General features: G+C 35.7%; 1 protein-coding gene across 1 annotated transcript in view; it reads right to left on the bottom strand.

The window, feature by feature from the left end:
• Positions 1-23,249, bottom strand: part of LOC126764051 (xaa-Pro aminopeptidase ApepP) — a 141,191-nt gene that overhangs the window by 45,524 nt on the left and 72,418 nt on the right. Inside the window, exons 3-5 of the mRNA XM_050481790.1 lie at positions 16,692-16,981; positions 16,454-16,635; positions 16,252-16,401 (exon numbers count right to left, since the gene is read on the bottom strand). Coding sequence (XP_050337747.1) covers positions 16,252-16,401; positions 16,454-16,635; positions 16,692-16,981 — 622 coding nt within the window. The remainder of the gene's footprint in view (positions 1-16,251; positions 16,402-16,453; positions 16,636-16,691; positions 16,982-23,249) is intronic.

Below are 23,249 nucleotides of genomic sequence, written 5' to 3'. Positions count from 1 at the left end.
AGTGTTAATAAAATCGCGAAAATGTATTTTTATTATAACGGTACATATTTGAGCTTAGAATGAATGAAATCGGGTGATAATTCGCCTAGACACTTAGCTCTTCCTTACTTGTTGCTATTAATTCTATGGTAGAGTTAAATTCAGCATGAGAGCTGATTAAAAAATCGGTATCCTAAGTGCTACGGCCAATTTTATCAATATTTTGTAACGAAGAATATTATTTATTAGCATTTAATGTTTTCCGGATTTGCTATATAAGATCTAGGGTCTATAAGGTGAAAATAGAAAGAATCTTAACAATAATTTTACACAACTTTTTGCTCAAAATCAACTGGGATGGCTCAAACAACAAAACAGCGATCAATAAATATACAGGGGTGTTGTGCAATTTTATTTATTTATTTATAATAATTCATATAACAAAAAGAGTTTTATTATATAAATACATAAACGCAGCACTGGCTACGAGGTCTTCAGCCGTCTTGTAATTATAACTAGGTGAAAAATTCTATTTGCTAAGGGTTAGTAAAGATGTAAGTTGCTTAAATATATTTTAACAAACTGTGGGTTTTTAAGAATCTATATACAATCATCACGTTTTTTTCTGAAGGTTCACTTAGTAGTTTTATGAGATCAATGTTGCCAGAGTTGTGGGCTGTTGGGTGAAGCATCGGACAGAGTGTGAGTAAGTGTTTGATAGAAGCGGTGTCATCGCAAAGGGGGCAAATGGATGGACTTTTACCCGATAGTAAGTGGGCTTGTGTTATGATAGTGTGTCCAATCCTTAATCGAGTATATGTCTTCATTGCGCTAGTTGGAACTGTTGACGAGTAGATTATACGATTTCTGGCTATTCGGTTGCGTTTTTCTGATGCCTTTTGTGCTTAATAAGGTTAAGAATATCTTGCTTGGATGATACGTACTATGTTAAGGCAGGAGTTCTGGCTACATTTTTCGCAGCGAGGTCTGCAAAGTGGTTGCCTGTAAGACCAGCATGGCCAGGGATCCACATTACTTGGATTTTCTGAGGGGCACCAATGACCGCGTCCCTGATAACGTCTATTATGGGATTGCGATTGGAAGGAGACGTTATTGCAGACATACACGATTTGCTGTCTGTACAGATGAGGAACTTTCCTTTAGCCTTTTTTGCGTAATTAACTGCATGAAGGATAGCAGATCCTTCAGCGGTAAATACAGAGCTCGTTGAGGGAAGAAGCCAATTGCAAATAATTTCTCCTGTGGTAGTGACAACTGCTAACGAAGTGGAATCGATGGACTTGGAGCCATCCGTAAACAATAACTCCCAGCCATTATTTGTGTAATTAGATTCCAGTTCAGCAAAGGTTTGTTGAAAGACTTCGTTTGGTGTGTTTTGCTTGGACAAAAACATAAGCTTATTCTGTAGTATTTTATCATTGATCAAACAGGGAGGATGTCGAGTGGTGAATTTGCGTGTAGCGTTACGTAAAATATTATTTTCTGCAGCGAAACTTAAGCATCTCGAAATAGCCGATTGTATTCTTGGAATTTTTCTTTTTTTTGTGGCATGGGTGATAGTTGTATTTAGTAATGGGTTGGTGTTCTCAGCCGGTTTCGCAAGAATTTGAAGCGAAGAATCTATAATTATATTTTGAATAGTTGGTAAACCAGATTCAGCCATTATCGTTTTTATTGGCGAGGTTGGAAAGGCCCGTAGACTTCGCCGTATTGCGCAATGGTAAGGTGCATTTAAAAGGTTGATACTGCTTTTGGAGCAATTGCCATAGATGGGGAGTCCATAATCTATTTTTGAAGTTAGCAAAGCTCTGACAACATTGACTAGTGTGTTCGGATGAATAAATGAATGCTTAGACGAGAGATATTTAACAATATTTAATCGTGACATTAACGAGTTTCTGACATATTTACAGTGAGCATTAAAATTATAATTAGAGTCAAAAATTAATCCTAGTATTTTCAGCTGTGTTTTACATTCGATGTTAGTTTGGTTGTGGGTTAGTGAAATACCGTTGCAATTTTGCTTCCTACATACATGAAGGATATGTGTTTTGTCTAAGGAAAGTAAAGCACCAGACTCCAGTGACCAAGTCTCAATTCTGGCGAGTATATTAGTAAATAAAGATTGAGCTAAATTAACGTCAGAGACTTTTGTGTAGATTAGGACATCGTCAGCATAGATCTGGTGCTCAACTCCTATGTAATTTTTTATCATCCTACTACTATCATCGAAAGCAATGATAAAAAGGAGGGCTGAAAGAGGTGAGCCTTGCGGCGTACCATTAGAAAGCGGGAGTGTTGAAGAAAGAAAACCATTTACGTTAACTTTGAGTTTTCTGTTTGTGAGAAAGTTAGTAATAAAACGTATCATATTCTGGCCTATTTTCCATTTTCTAAGTTGTCTAATAATAATATGGGCTCCAATTTTGTCGAAAGCTCTGTGAAAGTCCAGAGATAGTACGGACACGTGATTTTTGCTGGACAAAGCGTTAGTAATGAAGTAGTCTAGTTGGATTAAAGCATCTAACGTGCCTTGACCTTTTTTGTAGGCGACTTGATTCGGTGATATGTGTGTCGCTGAGCATACCACATCAAGCGGTTAGCCACGATCTTTTCCAAAATTTTGCCCATACATGGAAGGAGGGAAATCGGTCTATAGTTAGCAAGTTCATCGGAGGATTTGTGTGGTTTAAGTATTGGTATAACACAGGACGTTTTCCAAAATTGGGGGTAGACACCAGTATTGAAAATTTTGTTATAAAGCTTTACCAATCGGAGCTTGAGACTTTTTGGCATATGTCTGATAAGTGGATAAGAAATTTTATCTTGCCCCGGGGACTTACCCTTAACAGTAGATGCAACGAACTCGAATTCAGACAGTGAAATGCTGGTTTCTATTTGTTTAGCAGAAAAAGAAAGAGGGGAGACAGAGTAGGAAGTGTCGGACAGTGTGGTGGTTTTAGAGGTTTGAAACTGTGTGCTGAATGAAATATCTGAGCTTGTTTCAGAATAGTGGTTTGGAAATAACTCGGAAATATCGGATGGATTGGTTACCAAACCTGTTGGCCCCTTTACGCATTGAATGGTTAGATTTCTAGGCACTCCAGAAAGTTTTTTTAAAGCGTTCCATATTAACTTAGGACTAGACGAAGGATTTATTTTGCTTGTGAAATCCTGAAAACATTTACGCTTGGCCTGTTTCGCGGAACGACGGAAAAGAGCATTGGCTTTCCTGAAAGATATTAAGTTGACTAGTGATCGAGCGCGTTTGTATTCATACCAAGCTGTCTGTTTTTTGCCCGCAATTCAGCGATTTCTTTATTCCACCAAGGAACACTCTTTGAACTTGCTGTTGGCTTTGTATGAGGAATGCTAACATTCGCTGCTGAACGGGTATTTTTTGTTAACCTCGCACTTTCTTGGTTAGGGTTGTCAGATATTGGGGTATTATTGCCATTTATCTCGCAATGTGTCTGAAACTTCTCCCAATCAGCGTAATCAGTTTTGAATACCTTATTTATTTTGTGGTTTTATTTGTTGAACCTAGGTGCAATTTTAGTACAATGGTGAAGTGATCGCTTCCATGCAGGTGATCGAGTATACTCCATTCGCACTCTGTGGCAAGTGTGTCGGTGCACATTGTAAGATCTACATGGGAAAAAGTGGAGTGAGTGGAAAAGTGTGTCGCGGATCCGTTATTCAAACATATTAAGTTAGAGGAAAGTAAGGCGTCTTCAATGCATTTGCCCCTCTTGTTGGCTATTGGGGAGCCCCATAGTAGACTCCATGCATTAAAATCACCAGCGAAAATTAAAGGAGTAGAGGCTTGGTTGATTAATTGCAGGAGTAAAAGCCGACAAGTTGAAAGAGATGTGAGTTTCATTTAAGAGTATAATAGCTGGGGCATGATCTTGTATTAATAATTGAAGCTCATTGTAATTATTAGTGTAGCCGTTTAAATTCCATTGCAATAATGGAATCATAAAATCTATGTAGGAAAAAAAGAAAAAGAGAAACAGAAGAGAGCTAGAATATCAACTCGTATGAGCAGTCAGTTGAAGCTGAGTGTCACCAATTGAGTACTAGTTCAAAAGAGAGTAAAAGCTAAGCCTATTTATTCAGAGTCAATTTCTATTTGTTCAGTATGTTGAGTAGAGTATTGATTATCGTTGGAATTGCTTGTTGTTGGAAAGAGATTTTCGTGTTTAGGTGGATTAGACTGCACGGTAGTGTTGGTAGTAGTGTTGTTGAAGTCAGTATATTTATTAATCGAGTTTAAGAAGTTGTTTAAGTTAGAAATGAGAGAGGCTGTTGTTGGACTGAAAAGTTTGGGATTTAAGAAAGAGGCTTGTTGGGTACAGTTGTCGCTGATATTTTTAGCTGAATGTGAGACGTTGTTGTAGTCTGAACTGATCGAAGCAGGCTTGTTGATGGAAATATGTTTGTTGTTGGCGTTTGATGAGTGATTTTTTCTAGTTAAAGAGTTGATTGATGAGTTAAGTGCAGAGGTGACCTCTGCGTTTTGTTTTGATGTACTAGGCAAGTCATTGTCGGCAATTCTATGAGTATTTTTAGATTTTGTGGAATTGTTGCTGGCTGAAATTGAAGTTGGTGTGTTGGATACAGAGGATACCTCTTTTGTAGGTTGAAGCACATGTGCAAAGCTAGCAGTGAGGGAAGGGAGGGAAGTATTTTCTCTATACTTTTTAAGGGCTTCGTGCATACTGCACTTTTCTAGTGTCTTTATTTTTAAAATTTCTTTGGTTTGCATATACTTTGGACACGTATAGTCCGAAGAATGATGCTCGCCAGAACAATTCGCACACATAACTCGGATGAAGTCGTTATCGTGTGAAGAAGGGAAATTGCAAATTTCGCATGTTGGGGAACCTTTACAATGTTTTTGCGTATGACCCAATTTTTGGCATGACCTGCAGCGCATTGGATTAGGCACGTACGGTCGCACAGAGGTCATCCTCCATGCGATGTTTAAAAGGGAATAACTGTTGAATGATATTAGCATAACACCAGTAGGCTTTATAACACCTTCAACTTTGCGAGTGAACTTATAAACCGCGGAAACTTCGTAAGAACTCAGTCCTTCTATTATTTCGCTTTCAGGCACATCGTTTAAAAACGGTGCATAAATGGTGCCTTTGTTACAATTAAGATGTTGATGATAGCTAGCGCTAACAGCGCCAATGTTGAAAATACATTTCGTTTTTATAAACTTTTCTGCTACTTGCTTATTTTTCACTAGCAGTAATAGGCTGCCGTCGCGTAATTCACTAATTTTGTTTATATCTTTTCTCACGGTAAGTAAGGCATTGTAAACACGAAAACAAGAAACCTTCGAAAGGGGTGTAGAATTCTCGTCGGATTTAATCACAATATACTTTGGGTCATCACTTTTTATTGGCGGTAAGTCAGGAAAAGCATCTTGCAGTTTTTGATACGATTTTTTACGTTTTGGTTGGGGACCTTGGGCCAGCGCAGCAAACCTGTTGTCCCCGAACTGGAAGCCCGCCGGGGGCATAGTGGAAAAATTATAATACACTGATATAAGTATTGGATTATATTTCTCACTTAAAATAAATATTAATCGCGTTACTTAAGTAAGCAGACCGTAGTGCAAAAAAAAGAACACCAAAAGAGAGCTATATGAATAGCTATAAACTCAGAGAAAGATGCTAACTCAACTGCTCAGTACGAGGTTTAGTCGGTGACTGTGTTGTGCAATTAAAGATAGAATGGCTTAGCTGTCAGAATTGCAAACCAATTCTGTTTTTCATTGGTGTTACAGAATCTGTTTGGATTTTCGTCTTTTCGAACATACGCAAAACCAATATTCGAATCAGCTGTTTACTAATGTGACTAACTTGCAAATGAATACATTTGAAAGCGATCCTATTAAGGTTTTTAATTAGTTCCGATTTAAAGGAAGATTTTAAGAGATAACATCTATCGAATGAATAAAGACGCATTTGGGTGTTAAATTACTTTTATTACATTTTGAAAATCCTCTTTAAAGGGGGAGCCTGCTGTAGAAGCATTAAAAATTATCTAAGAATATGTGCCCAAAGTTATAAATGGGAATTCGAAATATTCTCGAAGCTAGAAAGGAAATAGTGACCGAGCGTCTAACAGATATATGAGCGCTTGGGAAGAAAACGAAAACTTTGACGCGCGATTTCTCGGTTTTCCATTTTAACGATTTTTCTTAATTAGCGGGCAGGATAGAAAAAAACTAAACGTCGTATGGAATTGGGCCAAAGTTTATTATCTTTGGCAATAAATTATCTTCTATTTAAACTAAAAAAAAAACTAAGAAAAGTTAAGTTTGAACATATGTTTAAACAACATAAAGTACAATTTTTTGGTCAAAAACCACTTTTTTTTCAATTTAAAAAAAATTACCAAGAAGTACAAATTGATATCACCGAATACTATATATTTTAGATGTGATTTTAATATTTTTTATTTAAAAATAATATTAAACAAAGATAAAGTTTATTTAAAATTTAAAATGCTCAATAGTGCAACCGCTAGCAACCGTTCCGGTTTGTTCGTCAACTAACGAATGCCTAGCACTCGCACTACATTTCATCCTGCAAGGACGATTCGTCGTTGCCACCTAACTCACGGCTTAATGTACACTACGGTTTCATATTATCTACACTACAAGTATTACAATCTAAAATAACCCCTTTGTATGTGTTGAATATGGTAAATCTTCGATGATGTATCTATCGTAGTTTCTGTAACTTCCCAACGATATATGAACTTTTGTACCGGTTTTTCCATTTAGTTCTCTCTGCCATGATGTTGCTTGCTGCTACATCTCGTTTAAAGTCAATATCTACGTTACCTTTATCGTCATCGTGTAAGGCTTAAATATCTGGGTATAAGTTACGTCTCTAGGTCTAAAATGAAACACAAATTCATTTGATGAGAAATTGGTGACCTCCTTAAGTTAGTAATTGATACTCTATTGTATGTTTAAACGTTCATTGTCCCATGTTCTGGACGTTTCACTCGTAAATTTAAAAGCATTCAGAACTGTTTTATTTACTCCTTCGATCGATGAATAATTCGCTTCGTCAGCGCCATATCATCTGCTGTAGTAGTGTACCGGCTTTCAATTATCGCCTTTCAGTTGAAGCATAACCCCAGATAACCCTATGGAACTGGCATCGGTATGCACTTCGTGACTTCTCATTGGATCGCATAAAACTAGTAGCGGTTGGTTAGAAAACGCTTGTTTTAATTTCTTTAAAGCCATAGCATATTCGTCTGTCCATTTAAAAGTTTGCCCCTTCTTTAGTAAAATCCAAGGAATCTTCACTAGCGTTAGTCGGCTGTGAAACAGCTTCAATGGATTTCGTTTGCTCTTGAAATGGACTTATACCATTTTGGCTAATAACATGCCCTAAGAACTTCAGACTTTTCGCCATAAACGTATAAATACTTCGTCAACATAACTTATAATATTGTTTCCGTATCGTATAGGTTGAATTATCATTTCTTCGAAAACCATTGGGCATTTCGTAACACAAACGGCATTACATTGAACTAAAGTAATCCCTCCGGATATAAATGCTGTCCACTTTTTACAATCTTCGTGCAATAGCAACTGTCAAGAGCCGTGAAAAAGGGATAACTCTCCAGCTTTGACAATTACTCCTCCACTATTGGCATTGGGAACTGCTTCTTGTTTGTAACGTGTTTAATGCTTGAAAAGCGACACAAATTCTGTCATATCCATTCTCCTTCTTTACTATTACAACTGTAGCTACATGAGGTGATGGATTTTGATATTATACTTTCATAGTTTGCCAATAATCGTTGCTTATGCTGGTCTTTATATAAAAGGCACTCGATATTGTCTACCTACAACTGGCTTCTCGGTGTTCACCAGAATTTCCATACATGTAGTCTTACATCATCCAAGCTTTGCCTTGTCTTCTGCGAATCAGTCATCGCACCTTTGTAATAACTTAGATCATCTAGCTTGCCATCACTTAATGTTTTGTCAATGTCAAAAATTTCAACGTTTTTCTTCAATCCGTGTATGTTGCCCGATTGAATAACTAAAGTACAACCTTTCTGACATAAAATATCTCTTCCATTAAACACATTATATTGCATAAATTCGTAACATACTACTTGCAACTTCGTATTTATTTTGCAGCTATTTATTTATAATTCGACGTCGATATCTGCTGTGCTATGACCTTGGCTTGTCGGAACAATCGGAGTTTGCTTTGTGGTCTTCTTATTGCATTTACTGCATCTAGCTTTACGTTGCTTGATATCAACTTTTATTTGTTGAGTTATCATCTGATTTCATTCTTTTTTATAGTGTCGGTGGAGGATTAGTCTTGAGAGAAATTAATTACTGTAGCTTTAGTGATTAAGGCGATATGTAATTAAACCTATATGAAAGTGGGACCACGTCCATTTTCCCAAATTTTTCATTCATCTCGTCATTGTGATATATATATACATATATAAATATATACATTAGAGTGATTCAAAAAAAAAAATTTTTTTTCGTTTGGTAATCGGAAAAATAGGTTCCTAGACAACTCTAAGAAAGCCTCTCCAAACATGAGTTTTTAATTGTAACGGGAAGGTCCTCCTACATACAGTTTTCTATTTTTTCTTATTATCAGATAGAAAAATGTTTTTTTCATTGAGTTATAAAATTCATAAGAAATAAAAAAATTTCCCAAAAATAATCAAACTTTAACTGTGAATATCTTTGAAACGTTTGGGTTTACGAAAAAATCATAATAGACCTTTTTTTGTAGAGCATTCAATTTACTACAAAATCTAAGGAACAAGATATGTTTTCAAGTAGTTGGAAGCGAGATATAAATTTTTCTATCTGATCATAAGAAAAAATAGAAAACTGTATGTAGGAAGACCTTCCCGTTACAATTAAAAACTCATGTTTGGAGAGGCTTTCTTAGAGTTGTCTAGGAACCTATTTTTCCGAGTACCAAACGAAAAAAAAAAAAATAAAATTTTGAATCACTCTAATATATATAATCTTTGTATTCGACTAACCAGTGGGTGCAGTGTACAAATAGTCGTTGGTCCGGCCATTTTCGAACATCCAGTTAACCGTTCGCTCTTTGTTGTCAAGAATATCATTAATCATGATAAAAACATAATGGAATAATTAAATTGGCAATCTACATTTTTATTGACTTCATAAACCACTTAAGGAATAGTATAGACATAAATACGTATGATGTAACAACATTTTCACAAATATCTCATCACTTGAAATATATAATGCGAAACATATGTATGTCACCGTCTCTGCATAATTATAGTATATACAGTGCAAAAATAATACGTCTTACGTTCTATATCTACTCACATGGTAATGCTTTGTTCTAAATTCATCGAATGTAATTGCAAAATCGACTGTATTGTTTTGTGCAATGCTTCAAGAATATTTCTGAGCAATTATAATTATCTCAAAATATGATAATTTTTTCGTACTCTGTAACAACTGTTAGTAGAATTGATTACTGTCAGTAGCTGCGTGATGTTTTTTTTATATAAATATGACATTCATGTTTCAGATATGAAATATTATTTTTTATATACGAATTGTTTTAACTTTTAACATAAAACGATAAAAAGTAGTCAGTGCCCGTCCCAAAGCTACATCCTCACTAATATTCAGCCATTCTTGAGTTATAACAAGAAAACACGTTAACTTCGGTTGCACCGAAGCTAAATACCCTTCACAGGTGCATTTCTGTTAGTAACTATGTGTTCAGTTTGTATGGAAGCTATATGCTATAGTAATCCGATCTGAAAAAATTTTTCGGAGATTAAATTATTATCTTAAGCAGTAATCCATGTCAAACGCCAAAGTTTTCCATACAAGCAATTGTTTGCGATCATTCAGTTTGTATGGAAGCTATATGCTATAGTAAGCCGATCTGAACAATTTCTTCAGAGATTATATTGTTGCCTTAGAAAATAAAATATACCATAATTCGTTAACATATCTTGTCAAATGTGAATGTTTTCCATACAAGCATTTGATTCCGATCGTTCAGTTTGTATGGCAGCTATATATGCTATAGTAAGCCGATCTGAACAATTTCTTCAGAGATTACATTGTTGCTTTAGAAAATAATATATACCATATTTCGTTAATATATCTTGTCAAATGCGAAAGTTGTCCATACAAGAACTTGATTCCGATCGTTCAGTTTGTATGGCAGCTATATGCTATAGTTAACCGATCTGAGCAATTTCTTCGGAGATTACAGTGGCGCCTTAGAAAATAATATATACCAAATTTCGTGAATATATCTTGTCAAATGTGAAAGTTTTGCATACAAGCATTTGATTCCGATCGTTCAGTTTGTATGGCAGCTAAATGCTATAGTTAACCGATCTGAACAATTTCTTCGGAGATTACATTGTCGCCTTAGAAAATAATATATACCAAATTTCGTGAATATATATTGTCAAATGTGAAAGTTGTCCATACAAGAACTTGATTCCGATGGTTCAGTTTGTATGGCAGCTATATGCTATAGTTAACCGATCTAAACAATTTCTTCGGAGATTACATTGTTGCTTTAGAAAATAATATATACCAAATTTCATGAATATATCTTGTCAAATGTGAAAGTTTTCCATACAAGCATTTGATTCCGATCGTTCAGTTTGTATGGCAGCTATATGCTATAGTAAACCGATCTGAACAATTTCTTCGGATATTATATTGTTGCCTTAGAAAATAACATATACTAAATTTCGTTAATATATCTTGTCAAATGTGAAAGTTGTGCATACAAGAACTTGATTCCGATCGTTCAGTTTGTATGGCAGCTATATGCTATAGTTAACCGATTTGAACAATTTCTTTGGAGATTACATTGTTGCCTTAGAAAATAATATATACCTAATTTCGTGAATATATCTTGTCAAATGTGAAAGTTTTCCATACAAGCATTTGATTCCGATCGTTCAGTTTGTATGGCAGCTATATGATATAGTGGTCCGCTATCGGCGGTGGTTTTGCAAAAATAAAACGTCTCCGTTAGGACCTTCTTCAGACTAAAGGAATAGCTGCGCAAATTTTCACGTCTTTGGGTGCTGCGGTTTAGACATTATGCAGGCACATAACGAAATAGCGCTTTATTTTTATATACAAGATAATCCTATATCGATCCCCATTAAGTTTAGATAAAACTGTTATACTTTGTAGCAAGAGTATAAACATTCCGATAAATCTGAATTCTCTTCATAATTTTAAAATATTGGTGGGTACGTTAAAATTGATAACGTGAAATCTTTGTTTAATACCCGTACGAAGCCTAGGCGGGCTGCTAGTTTAATTAGTGGTACTCATTTAACTTCGCAAACTTATGGGAATATCGCGACATAGCAATATCGTAAAACAGCTGTTAATTTTTACATGCAATTTTCAGTAGCAACAAGTTGTCACAATTCATAATCAACTGGGTCAATCCATGTCAAGTGGGCCATGAAAAATTCAAAAAATCTGCGATTTTGAAAATTAGCAGTTCATTAAGAAGGGGACCAGACGCATACGCCGTGATATAAATATTTCGTAAAAATTCATTTTTTTGTTAAAGTTATTGAAGGTTGAAATTTAGAAAAATTGGTAGAATTGTAAAATTATTATCTCATAAACTACTGAACATAAATCAATGAAATTTTGTGAACCCAAAGAAAAATGTCCTATATTGTAAATATTTTTTCACGGTCAACTTGTTTAAACCGATTTTTGCTATTGTTTGACAGATGTCGCTTGAAGTCTGCCGGCGCCTTTGCGTTTACAGCATCAGAGGTAAGAAGTTCTTATAAAGCTAATTAAGTTTTGTGCAAGTATATTAACAAATCAAAATTTAATATTTTTAGATGGCAGAAAATAAACAACGCACATTTTGCTATCCATTTCCAATATTCCAACATTCTTTACTTTTTCGCCCACTTTTTTCGCGTTACAATCAATTATTGCTTCTAATTGCACTTTATTATCTTTTAACGTATTAAATAATAAAACGAATTTTTTCGTTAAATTTATATTGATTTTCCAAAAATACCAAAATTGCCATTAATAATTTCCTGTTATCCATATATGTATATTTCACTTTTTTTTAATAAATAAAACAATTTCACAATCAGTTGTATAAATGCACAATTCTGCGGCTGTCACCATAACATTTTTTTATGCGCATTAGCATTTCTTGATGTTCGTCTGTCAAGGCTATTATTTTATGAATATTCATAACTGAATTGAATATTTAATAGAAAAAAGGATTACGTATAAACGGAACATTTCGATGGTTATAAAGGCAAACAAAAAACATACTCATAAATATAGTGGATGTTATACAAGATAATTCGGACTAATTCGAAGTAATATTCTCATATTTATGTATTATTACCTCATTGCATTTCACGATTTTTTTTTTCAGAAACGAAAAGCCCAAAAACTTTCAAATCAGTCAACAGAGTCGGTATCAGCGATGGACTATATATGTACAGAATTTAGTAGGGATATAGATCCCGACATAAGTTCTTCGAGTTCGTTAGTCAGCCCGTCCGTTACACCACCTTCTGCAGATGAGGTTGTTAGTCCGTCCGCTAATTTTGCATTAGACACATGCACAACTACACCAAAAAGAAATTTTAAAAGACCTACTAGCAGTTAGAATCTTTTTATTTACTGTTCGAAATCCAAAACAAAAAAAAACGTTAACTTCGGCTACACCGAAGCTAATATACCCTTCACAAGTGCATTTCTTTTAGTAACTACGTGTTCAGTTTGTATGGAAGCTATATGCTATAATAATCCGATCTGAAAATTTTTTTCGGAGATTAAATTATTATCTTAAGCAGTAATCCATGTCAAACGCCAAAGTTTTCCATACAAGCAATTGTTTGCGATCATTCAGTTTGTATGGAAGCTATATGCTATAGTAAGCCGATCTGAACAATTTCTTCGGATATTACAGTGGCGCCTTAGAAAATAATATATACCAAATTTCGTGAATATATCTCATAAAATGCAAAAGTTTTCCATACAAGAAATTGATTCCGATCGATCAGTTTGTATGGTAGCTATTTGCTATAGTTAACCGATCTGAGCAATTTCTTCGGAGATTACATTTTTGCCTTAGAAAATAATTTATACCAAATTTCGTGAATATATCTTGTCAAATGCAAAAGTTTTCCATACCAGCATTTGATTCTGATCATTCAGTTTGTATGGCAGCTATATGCTATAGTGAGCCGATCTAAACAATTTCTTCCGATATCACATTATTTATATGAACAATAACTCACACCAAATTTCATGAAGATACTTTGTCAAATGTGAAAGTTTTCCATACAAGAACTTGATTCCGATCGTTCAGTTTGTATGACAGCTATATGTTATAGTGGTCCGATATCGGCAGTTCCGACAAATGAGCAGCTTCTTGAAGAGAAAATGACGATGGCAAAATGTCAAAACGATATCTTAAAAACTGAGGGACTAGTTCGTATATATACAGACAGACGGACGGACAGACAGACATGGCTAAATCGACTAAGCTCAACATACTGATCATTTATATGTACATATATGTACTTTATAGGGTCTCCGACGCTTCCTTCTGGGTGTTACAAACTTCGTGACCCCTGTTCAGGGTATAAAAATAAGTAAGAATTAGAAACGAAAAAACTAGAATTTGAAAAAGAGGAAAATAATTTCCAATAGCAGAAATTACGTTCTGAAAAACAAATGGAAGTAGGAATGAAAAAAGTCAGATTTGAACACGGTAAATTAAGAATAAAAAAACAACATATTTATTGATTGTTTTCATTCAACGTTTAAAGATTGTTCGTTGCCTTATCTTCCCATCATTGGAACGACCACTTGGTAAATACTCGTTAATTCGTGCTCCGAAGTAATCATCTTGTTGGAGTACTACATAAAGTTATGTAAAAATGCACAACAGAGAATCTTTTTGTTCACAATGCGAAATGTGAACTATTTTCATTTTGGATTGGAATCCAAATCTACCAAATCTTTCTTTCTTCATTACAAAACAGTGTTCAATTAGAATTTTTGTCGACTGAATACTTTTTTAAAAAGATTCCTTCGGCTCTGGGCTAAATTTCTGGAATTCTCTCTACATGGTGTTATAACAGTACTAGATAACTTATATGCACTGTCACTTGTGATCCACTCACCTTCTCCAAAAAAATATATCTGCTTCATTCGACAATTCGCAATTACCTCCTAACTGGAAAGCCTAACACCAAGTGTCTTATTTGCAATATACAGGTTTTGTGCGGAAAGTAATAGGACTGATTTTCTTCCGCCGCGACTGTACTTGAGAGCATGCGCGTACCGTCTGGATTTGGTAGAGGGCGTTCCTAGCTAACGAACGAGTGGCTGGTCAGTTCTCTCCGAGCACCTGGAGATTCAGGACAAACATCCCAACGCTTCCGTAGCCGCCCTACACCTCAGATGTAATAGTATTTTTACGATATATGTGTTGGCGACAACCCGCGAAAATGATGGAAGCGCAAGGGGAGTAGTGTTTCGATTTGACCTATTTTTGTTAAAAATTTGCTACTGATGTGCTAATATATCTACGGAGTATTTGAAGTGTTCTGATAACGAATTTCAGTTCAAGCTATTTTTGCCATTTTAGGAAAAGTTGATGGTTTGGCCTCTACACCCATTGACTAGAACACAAAACATTCTACGTGTTAGAAAATTTTTACATTTATCATTTTGGAATTTATATGTAAATTGTAAAATAACTGTAGACTGATTATCTAAAACAGATGATACTGAATTTAATTAATATATCTCACAGATTGATCTCTATTTTTTGTATAAAGGCATTTTTAGGCATAAGGTTAGTACTTGAAAAGTTATAATTGCGACCATCAAAAATGCAAAGAAAATATTTTCAGAAAGTTCAGTTCAGTTTTAGTAGTTATGGTAATTGTCTAAATAGATACCTAAGTTACACTACTTTATATTTGCTCATTGAAATCTATTTTGTGGGTAAAAGTGTAGTAAGTTCCATCAAGATGTCTCAATTTCTACTCGGTTGGATATACTATATAATAACTAAAAAAAAAAATTTGGTTCCTTACTTTTACATTATTTTGAAGATTTTATTTAGAATAGTTAGAATAAACCTACTTTGATCAAATATTCACCGTTTATCCGAGAACTCTTGCAATTTTGAGAGTACTAAAGCAAAGTTTAATTTCATCAATATGCCTCAACTTATATTCAGGTTATTGCTTGGTTATACATACATATATCAGATGTATAGTAGATCTTATATGCACGGCTCAGTTTGATTATTTCATAACTAACCCGTTTCTATTAGTTAAAAAACTGGGACAATCAATTGTCACAATCTTATCTTAAGACAAATTTCGCACCATCATTAATACTTATTAGGTAGAAATAGGTAGGTAATTCGCAAATTAAAATTCGGTCCATGAGTATTTTTTTTTTGCGTTAACTCTTGCGGCACTCATAAGAGTACATCTTTCTTTCTTTCTTTTTCTATTCAGCCGTATTTAAATGACTCAAATTTGTGCAGTGTTTAGCTCTTGGACAATCTAGCATAATGCTTACATGATAAGAAACCAAAATAGTGCGTAATTGGGTATTATAGTATCAGGGTTATAAATGCGTTCGCTTTTCTTCCGCTTACGCGGTTATCGCCGAGTTTACAACAGTGCGACAGCCGTTTTTCCTTTTCGCTGTTTGGCGCCAATTTCAAGTGAAGCCAGGTGCTTCTCTTCCTGGCCTTTCCAACAGAGTGGAGGTCTTCCTCTTCCTCTGGTTCTCTTAACAACTCGTAACGCCTGTTTTTGTGTGAGCCAGATGCTAAAAATTTTTTATACATAAAAGAGATTCTATAATAAAAAATTTAATTTCCATTAAAGGCGATTGAGTACCTAAAATAGACACACGTATTGTAGACACGCAATACAAATACAAATTCCAATTAAAAAAGAAAATATTTACTATTAACACAAAATAAATTTCTGAAAAATAAGTTAAATTTTTCATCCCCTTATTATCTGGTCGAAGATATTTGACTTGCTCAGCTTTGTGATTATGTGATTGTTTTGTTATATATATTATTCTAGAAGGTGATATATGTATGTATGTAACGACCACTGGTTTATATTCAAGTGTGTACATTTTTCACTTACATATATTGGGCTCCAGAATCGCAGAGATATATTTCATTAACAGTTATCGGACGACTGGTTTCTTTAGTTGGCTGATAATGTATTATAGAACCGTTGGGACCACTTGAACTTATTGTTGGAAAGCTCAAGCCCATGTAATATTCATTTTTACTACAAATAAATATTTTTTAAAGTCGTTAAAAAGGTAAAGAGACATAGTTACGATCGGAATTCTTCCAATTTAGTAGCTCCGGACATTTCATTCACATTCATTCCATTTTTAATAGAGTATTCTAACCAAGCAAAATACTGACAAAGTGCAACTCCATCACGAATGTGGCAGTTAACGAATCCCATAATTTCTGATTTATTTTTTACAGCTTTATTTAGTGCTAAAGGTGTGATCTGAAAGTAAAAGAACAATTCCTTCTATATGAAACTTATGTATATATTTCACTTACTTCTTGAACCCTTATGCTCTTGGGTATTATGGAAGATAAGTAATAACTGGAATTCGGAGAGATCCATATCTTTCCCTCTTTTAAAGAATTTACAGTAGCCTTTAAATCACTTCCAATACAGTCGTATGGTTGAACTATAATATCGACTCCATTTTCTTCCTGATGACCTTTAAAATCTTCCGGCAGTTTTGATTCATCAATGAATAGTTTAATACTATTGATTTGAATAATTAAATATGCGAAAAAGACTGGATTATAATCAATATCCGATCCACGAAGATTCAAAAACCCTAGAAATACACATTTAAATGAATTGGTTATAATGTTTTGGTGAGCAATATTTTCCAAATCATATATTTAGTTTAAAAATGTTGTTCTTATTAGAGAGCTCAAAATAATCGTAAATTGATCGGAAAATAAACCCGCTTACTCTCTATATAACGATACTATCCAAAACTACTAAAAGCCCAATAAACTAATTACGCCAGAGATATTAAATTTTACATCTGAGATGGCATGAAAAGGCTTTATGGGAGCGAATATGAATATTGGACTATGGGCGTGGCACCGCCCACTTTTTGGTGAAATGACATATCTCGGGACCCGAGACAGTTATTTCGACAAAATTTAGTACGTAACGTTGTTCTCATATTTCTATTTCATATTGTGAAAATGGGCGAGTTAATTTTTACCAGAACTAGAAATGAGTCAAAAGAATATATTTTTGAGCTGCATCGAAATGTCTACTCTTTATTTATACTTTGAGCTAACTTATTACATGGTTCTAACTTCTATTTATACTAACTAGTATGTTTACTTATTACTAGTTCATAGTTTACTTAGATACAGATTATATTATTTTTTTAGGTTTTTTTACATATAAGTATATTGTTTGCTTAAAACATTTGCTTTGTTTTAAGAAAAGGTTGTTGTGGTATTCAAACTCAATGTTGTTTTGATACTTGATTGTTTAGGTTTGTTTGTTGTAGTAATAGTGCATTCCAATTGTTCTAATTCAAGGTTGTTATGAAGTTGCTTACTATTTTAAGGAGTATGTTCCCTAAATGGCGCAATCAGACTACAATCACGCCTACTTCCCATATAACACAATTTTATATTAGAATTTATTCTTTCACTTTCCAGTACACAAATCAAGAAGTAATTAACATAACGGAATAAAATGTTTCACTAATAAAGCCTTCAGTGTATGCCACCCTTTTATGAGCGCACTTATGAGAGCTGCCCCCACCACGATGTCATAACCGTGCTTGGCGACTTTAACGCCAGGGTGGGCAAAGAGGGTATATTTAGCACTACGGTCGGTAAATTCAGCCTCCACGACGAAACATCCCCAAATGGGTTGAGGCTGATCGACTTCGCCGGGGCCCGAAATATGGTTATCTGTAGTACTAGATTCCAGCATAAGAAGATTCATCAAGTTACCTGGCTGTCTCCGGATCGAAAAACTTCCAACTAGATCGATCATGTTGTGATAGACGGAAGCCACGTCTCCAGTGTTTAAGATGTGCGTGCGCTCCGAGGTCCTAACATCGACTCCGACCACTATCTTGTTGCAGCCAAGATTCGCACCCGAAAACAGGCTGCCTACCTCGCAACGTTACGATCGACCACAACACGTGAGGGATGGGATAGATACCGAAAGTTGAAGAGGGAAGCGAGACGCATTTGCAGACAGAAAAAGAAAGAGGCGCAGACGTTCCATTACCCGACCATGAAGAAGTTCGAATAGCAATTACTCGTCTGAAGAACAACAAAGCAGCGGGGGCCGATGGATTGCCGGCCGAGTGGTCAAACACAGTGGCGAAGAACTGATAAGTAGCATGCGTCAGCTTCTTTGTAAAATATGGTCTGACGAAAGCATGCCCAACGATTGGAATTTAAGTGTGCTATGCCCAATCCATAAAAAAGGTGACCCCACAATCTGCGCCAACTACCGTGGGATTAGCCTCCTCAACATCGCAAATAAGGTTCTATCGAGCGTATTGTGTGAAAGATTAAAGCCCACCGTCAACAAACTGATTGGACCTTATCTGAGTGGCTTTAGACCCGGAAAATCAACAGCCGACCAGATATTCACCGTGCCCCAAATCTTGGAAAAGACTCGTGAAAGAAGAATCGACACACACCACCTCTTCGTCGATTTTAAAGCTGCTTTCGACAGCACGAAAAGGAGCTGCCTTTATGCCGCGATGTCTGAATTTGGCATCCCCACAAAACTAATACGGCTGTGTAAGCTGACGTTGAGCAACACCAAAAGCTCCGTCAGAATCGGAAAGGACCTCTCCGAGCCGTTCGAGACCAAACAAGGTTTCAGACAAGGCGATTCCCTATAGTGCGACTTCTTCAACCTGCTTCTGGAGAAAACAGTTCGAGCTGCAGATCTATATAGAGAAGGCACCATCTTCTATAAGAGTGTACAGCCGCTGGCGTATGCCGATGATATTGATATCATCGGCCTCAACACCCGCGCCGTTAGTTCTGCTTTCTCCAGGCTGGACAAGGAAGCACAGAAAATGGGTCTGGCAGTAAACGAGGGCAAGACGAAATATCTCCTGTCATCAAACAAACAGTCGTCGCACTCGCGACTTGGCACTCACGTCACTGTTGACAGTCATAACTCCGAAATCGTAGATAATTTCGTCTATCTTGGAACCAACGTAAACACCACCAACAATGTCAGCCTAGAAATTCAACGCAGGATAACTCTTGCCAACAGGTGCTACTTCGGACTGAGTAGGCAATTGAGAAGCAAAGTCCTCTCTCGACAAACAAAAACCAAACTCTATAAGTCACTCATAATTCCTGTCCTGATATTTGGTGCAGAGGCTTGGACGATGAAAACAACTGATGAGTCGACGTTGCGAGTTTCGAGAGAAAGGTTTTGCGAAGGATTTACGGCTAATTTGCGCGTTGGCCACGGCGAATATCGTATTCGATGGAACGATGAGCTATATGAGATATATGACGTGATTGACATAGTTCAGCGAATTAAAAGACAGCGGCTGATAAACTTCACCTGCGCTTTTCCCATATACTTGTACATTTGTAAGGCAATCATCGCAGTGCGATTTTTGTTTTTAGCTCCCACCCCTTTGTTAAAAAGCGAAAGCAACCATTAAATTCATTATTATACATTATATCAGTAGACTCTGCAATCAAATTAAAATAACCTTTTATATATCTTTAGCAAAACTTCGTCACTTCAACAACCTGACAACTACAAATTTCTATTTAGCATTTTTGTCATAATACTCATAGTTTAATTATTACTATTACTTGAAGATTAATATAATAAAAAATTAAATAAAAGCAAAATTAATTTTGTCACAGAATTTTTTTTAAAAATACTGACAGTACCTAATAAACGTATATCTAATGTAAGAAATTTTGGAATGGTGAGGATCTTCAAATTGTGATATTATTGAATTAAAGGACAAAAATCGAAACATTAAATAATTTTAATTTTGATACATGAGACACTTGTACATACAGAAGTAAAGAAATTTGCGCAATGATGTGGTGAAATCCATTTTTCTGTCCGCAAAACTCGAGAACGATTATATCCGAATTTTTGGATGCAACGATGTAAACGATAATCCGATTCCTTTTTTAGTTGATATCTGCTGTGGTGAAATCCAATTTGTCCCAGGTGTGGTGTAGGGTGTGCCATTAGTTTCCCTTGTGAAGCGGTGTATTTGACGGAAAAGTGAATATTTTGTCTAGTACGAGTATTGCCGTTGCATGTATTTCAGCGTACTGTTGGTGTAGTAGCCGAGGGCGCGGCAATAATCGCTGTAAGAACCGATTTTGGTTTTAATAGAAATTTGTATTTTACGACGACGACTCATTATTATAGTAAACAAGTGTATACATTGTTTGCTTTTATTAATTGTATTAGCGGTCATTTGCAATTTCTTATTTTATCGGTTTGGTATGCCAACTGTTTATTATATGCCTTTTCTGTATTAAGGGCAATTATTATCTGATTACCTTAATCACCAATATGAGGAGCGCCTATGTATGTAAGATATAAGTTTATGCCCCCTTGTGCATAGCGAGCCCCCCTGCGAGCTTGAGAAAGAAGATGGAAGTTCGCAACGTAAGGTTATGAAAAAATCTCAAAATGAAATTCTGGAGAATGCAGTTTTTACTTGGTTTTTACAAAAAAGAGCATGCGGCCAGCCCATATCAGAATCTCTGTTATGTGAAAAAGCATTAGATTTTAATCAAAAACTTGGTGGTGATAATTCTTTCAAAGCGAGCTGTGGATGGGTAGTAAGATTCAAATCTAGACATGGCATTCGAAGACTGGATATTCAAGGAGAGAAACTTTCTGCTAACGTTGCATCAGCCGACTCTTTTGTAGATGAGTTAAAAGAATTTCTAGATGAAAAAGAATACGATTTAGATTTTGTATACAATGCAGATGAAACAGGTCTTAATTGGAAAGCTCTACCAAGCAGATCGTTAGCATCGCGTCGTGAAGATGCAGCACCTGGGCACAAAGTGAGTAAGGGCAGAGTTACAGTTATGGTTTGCGCAAACGATAATGGAACACATCGATTGCCACTGCTACTTATTGGTAAATCAAAAAATTCGCGCTGTTTCAAAAATGTTAAAATCGCCTTAAATTACGCTAACCAAAAAAAGCATGGATGAACGCAGATATTTTTTTTACTTGGTATGAAAATACGTTTATTCCTGAAGTGAAGAAATTTCAAAAGGACGTGGGGAAAGAGGGCGACGTATTGTTGTTGTTAGATAATGCGCTAACGCACCCTTCCGCTGAAACACTAAATCGAGAAAATGGGAAGTTCACAGTTAAGTTTTTACCCCCTAACGTAACATCGATATTGCAACCAATGGACCAAAGTATCATTGAAACTTTAAAACGTTTATACAGAAAGCAACTATTGCGTCGTCTTTTGACAACAGAGGACAGTGAAATAGAAACGAAGAAAATATTAAGGAATGGCTGAAATGCGATTCCAAATATTAACTGATGAAGAAATCATTGAGGATTTGAACAATAACGAGAGAGAAGATGAAGAAGAGACTGGAACTGGGGATGTATGTATGCCAAGTACCATCTCACGCAGAAGCTTTTGAAGCTCTTGATATTGCTTTTAAGTGGTTTGAAAGACAGGATGTATCGGATCCCATACAGTTGTTACAACGGAAACGCATCAGGGACTTGGCCGCAACGAAACGATGTGATTCTTTACGTCAAAGACCAATAACAAGTTATTTCTAACCTTCTAAAAAATCGTACATCTATATATATAAAATTAAGTGGCAAAACTTCCTGTTCGCATACTCCTCCTAGACGGGTTGCCCGATTTCAATGAAATTTTCAGGGGTGATTGGGGTCTGTTTGGAGGGTGCACATAAGAAATTTAATGTGGGTATCATTGCACGTTTTGCAAACAATAAAAAACAAAAAGAAACAACTGGCGGATGTTGACAATTAATAAAAAAACATTGACATCGCATGTTGATCGTTTTTGCCTGTCATTCGTTCTTTCTATGGATGACTGTCAAGCTAACAAGACATACAGAACGTAAGCGTTCCGAATGCACTGAGTGTATCAAAAAAAATGTTTCAACATTGTGTGTATTTTTCTCAGATTTCAACGTGATTAACATTCTGCGTACAACACAAAGCAAGTGAGTATTGTTGTTGTTTCATATGTGATGCCATGCGGTTCGATGGTCGCTTGAAAATGCGCTGTGTTGTAAAAAAAAGTGTTTCAACATTGTGTGTTTTTTCCAGATTTAATTCCATCGATTTGCTACATTTATTCGAAACGATTTTGTGTTTTTCTGCTGACCGTGCAACACACACAAAGCAAGTGAGTATTGTTATTGTTTCGTAAGTGCTTCCATGCGGTTCGCAAATACACTGTTGGTGGGTCTTATTGCAATGCGTGTGTGGGTAAAATACATAGTTTAAGATGTAGTTTTAGGTTAATTTTGCCATTTTTATTTATGTACTTAAAATATGCATATTTTTATTTATGTACTTCAAATATGCATACTCTAGCATGACCACCGGGTGCAACACTAACTACCTTTTTCGAGTTGTGTGAAAACGATGAATTTGCAAGAACATTGCTATATTCCGAAATACCACAATATTTCACTTGGAATCCATCATAGAAAACATTTCAACGACGAAAGCAAGGGGAGCGTGTTTTCGGTTATCCAAATGTCCGTAAAACCGATGCCATAAGACGCATTTACACCATCCATCCGAACAACGCCAAATGTTTTTATTTGCGTCTGCTATTAGTCAACGTGCGCGGACCAAGATCATTTGATGATTTGAAAACTGTTGACGGTCAGTTGTGTGCAACGTATCGTGAAGCATGTCAGCGATTGCATTTGTTAGAAGATAATATGCATTGGGACACCGCACTTCATGACGCATCACTCACATCTCATCCAAAACAAATACGCGTACTATTCGCCATAATAATATCTACATGCCTTCCGTCAAATCCGCAATAACTGTGGAATAAGTACAAAGACTGCATG

Source organism: Bactrocera neohumeralis, unplaced genomic scaffold, assembly GCF_024586455.1.
Source record: "Bactrocera neohumeralis isolate Rockhampton unplaced genomic scaffold, APGP_CSIRO_Bneo_wtdbg2-racon-allhic-juicebox.fasta_v2 cluster09, whole genome shotgun sequence".
Lineage (NCBI taxonomy): Eukaryota > Metazoa > Arthropoda > Insecta > Diptera > Tephritidae > Bactrocera > Bactrocera neohumeralis.
The sequence above is the reverse complement of the archived record's forward strand: the minus strand, read 5'-3'. Positions and strand labels throughout refer to the sequence as shown.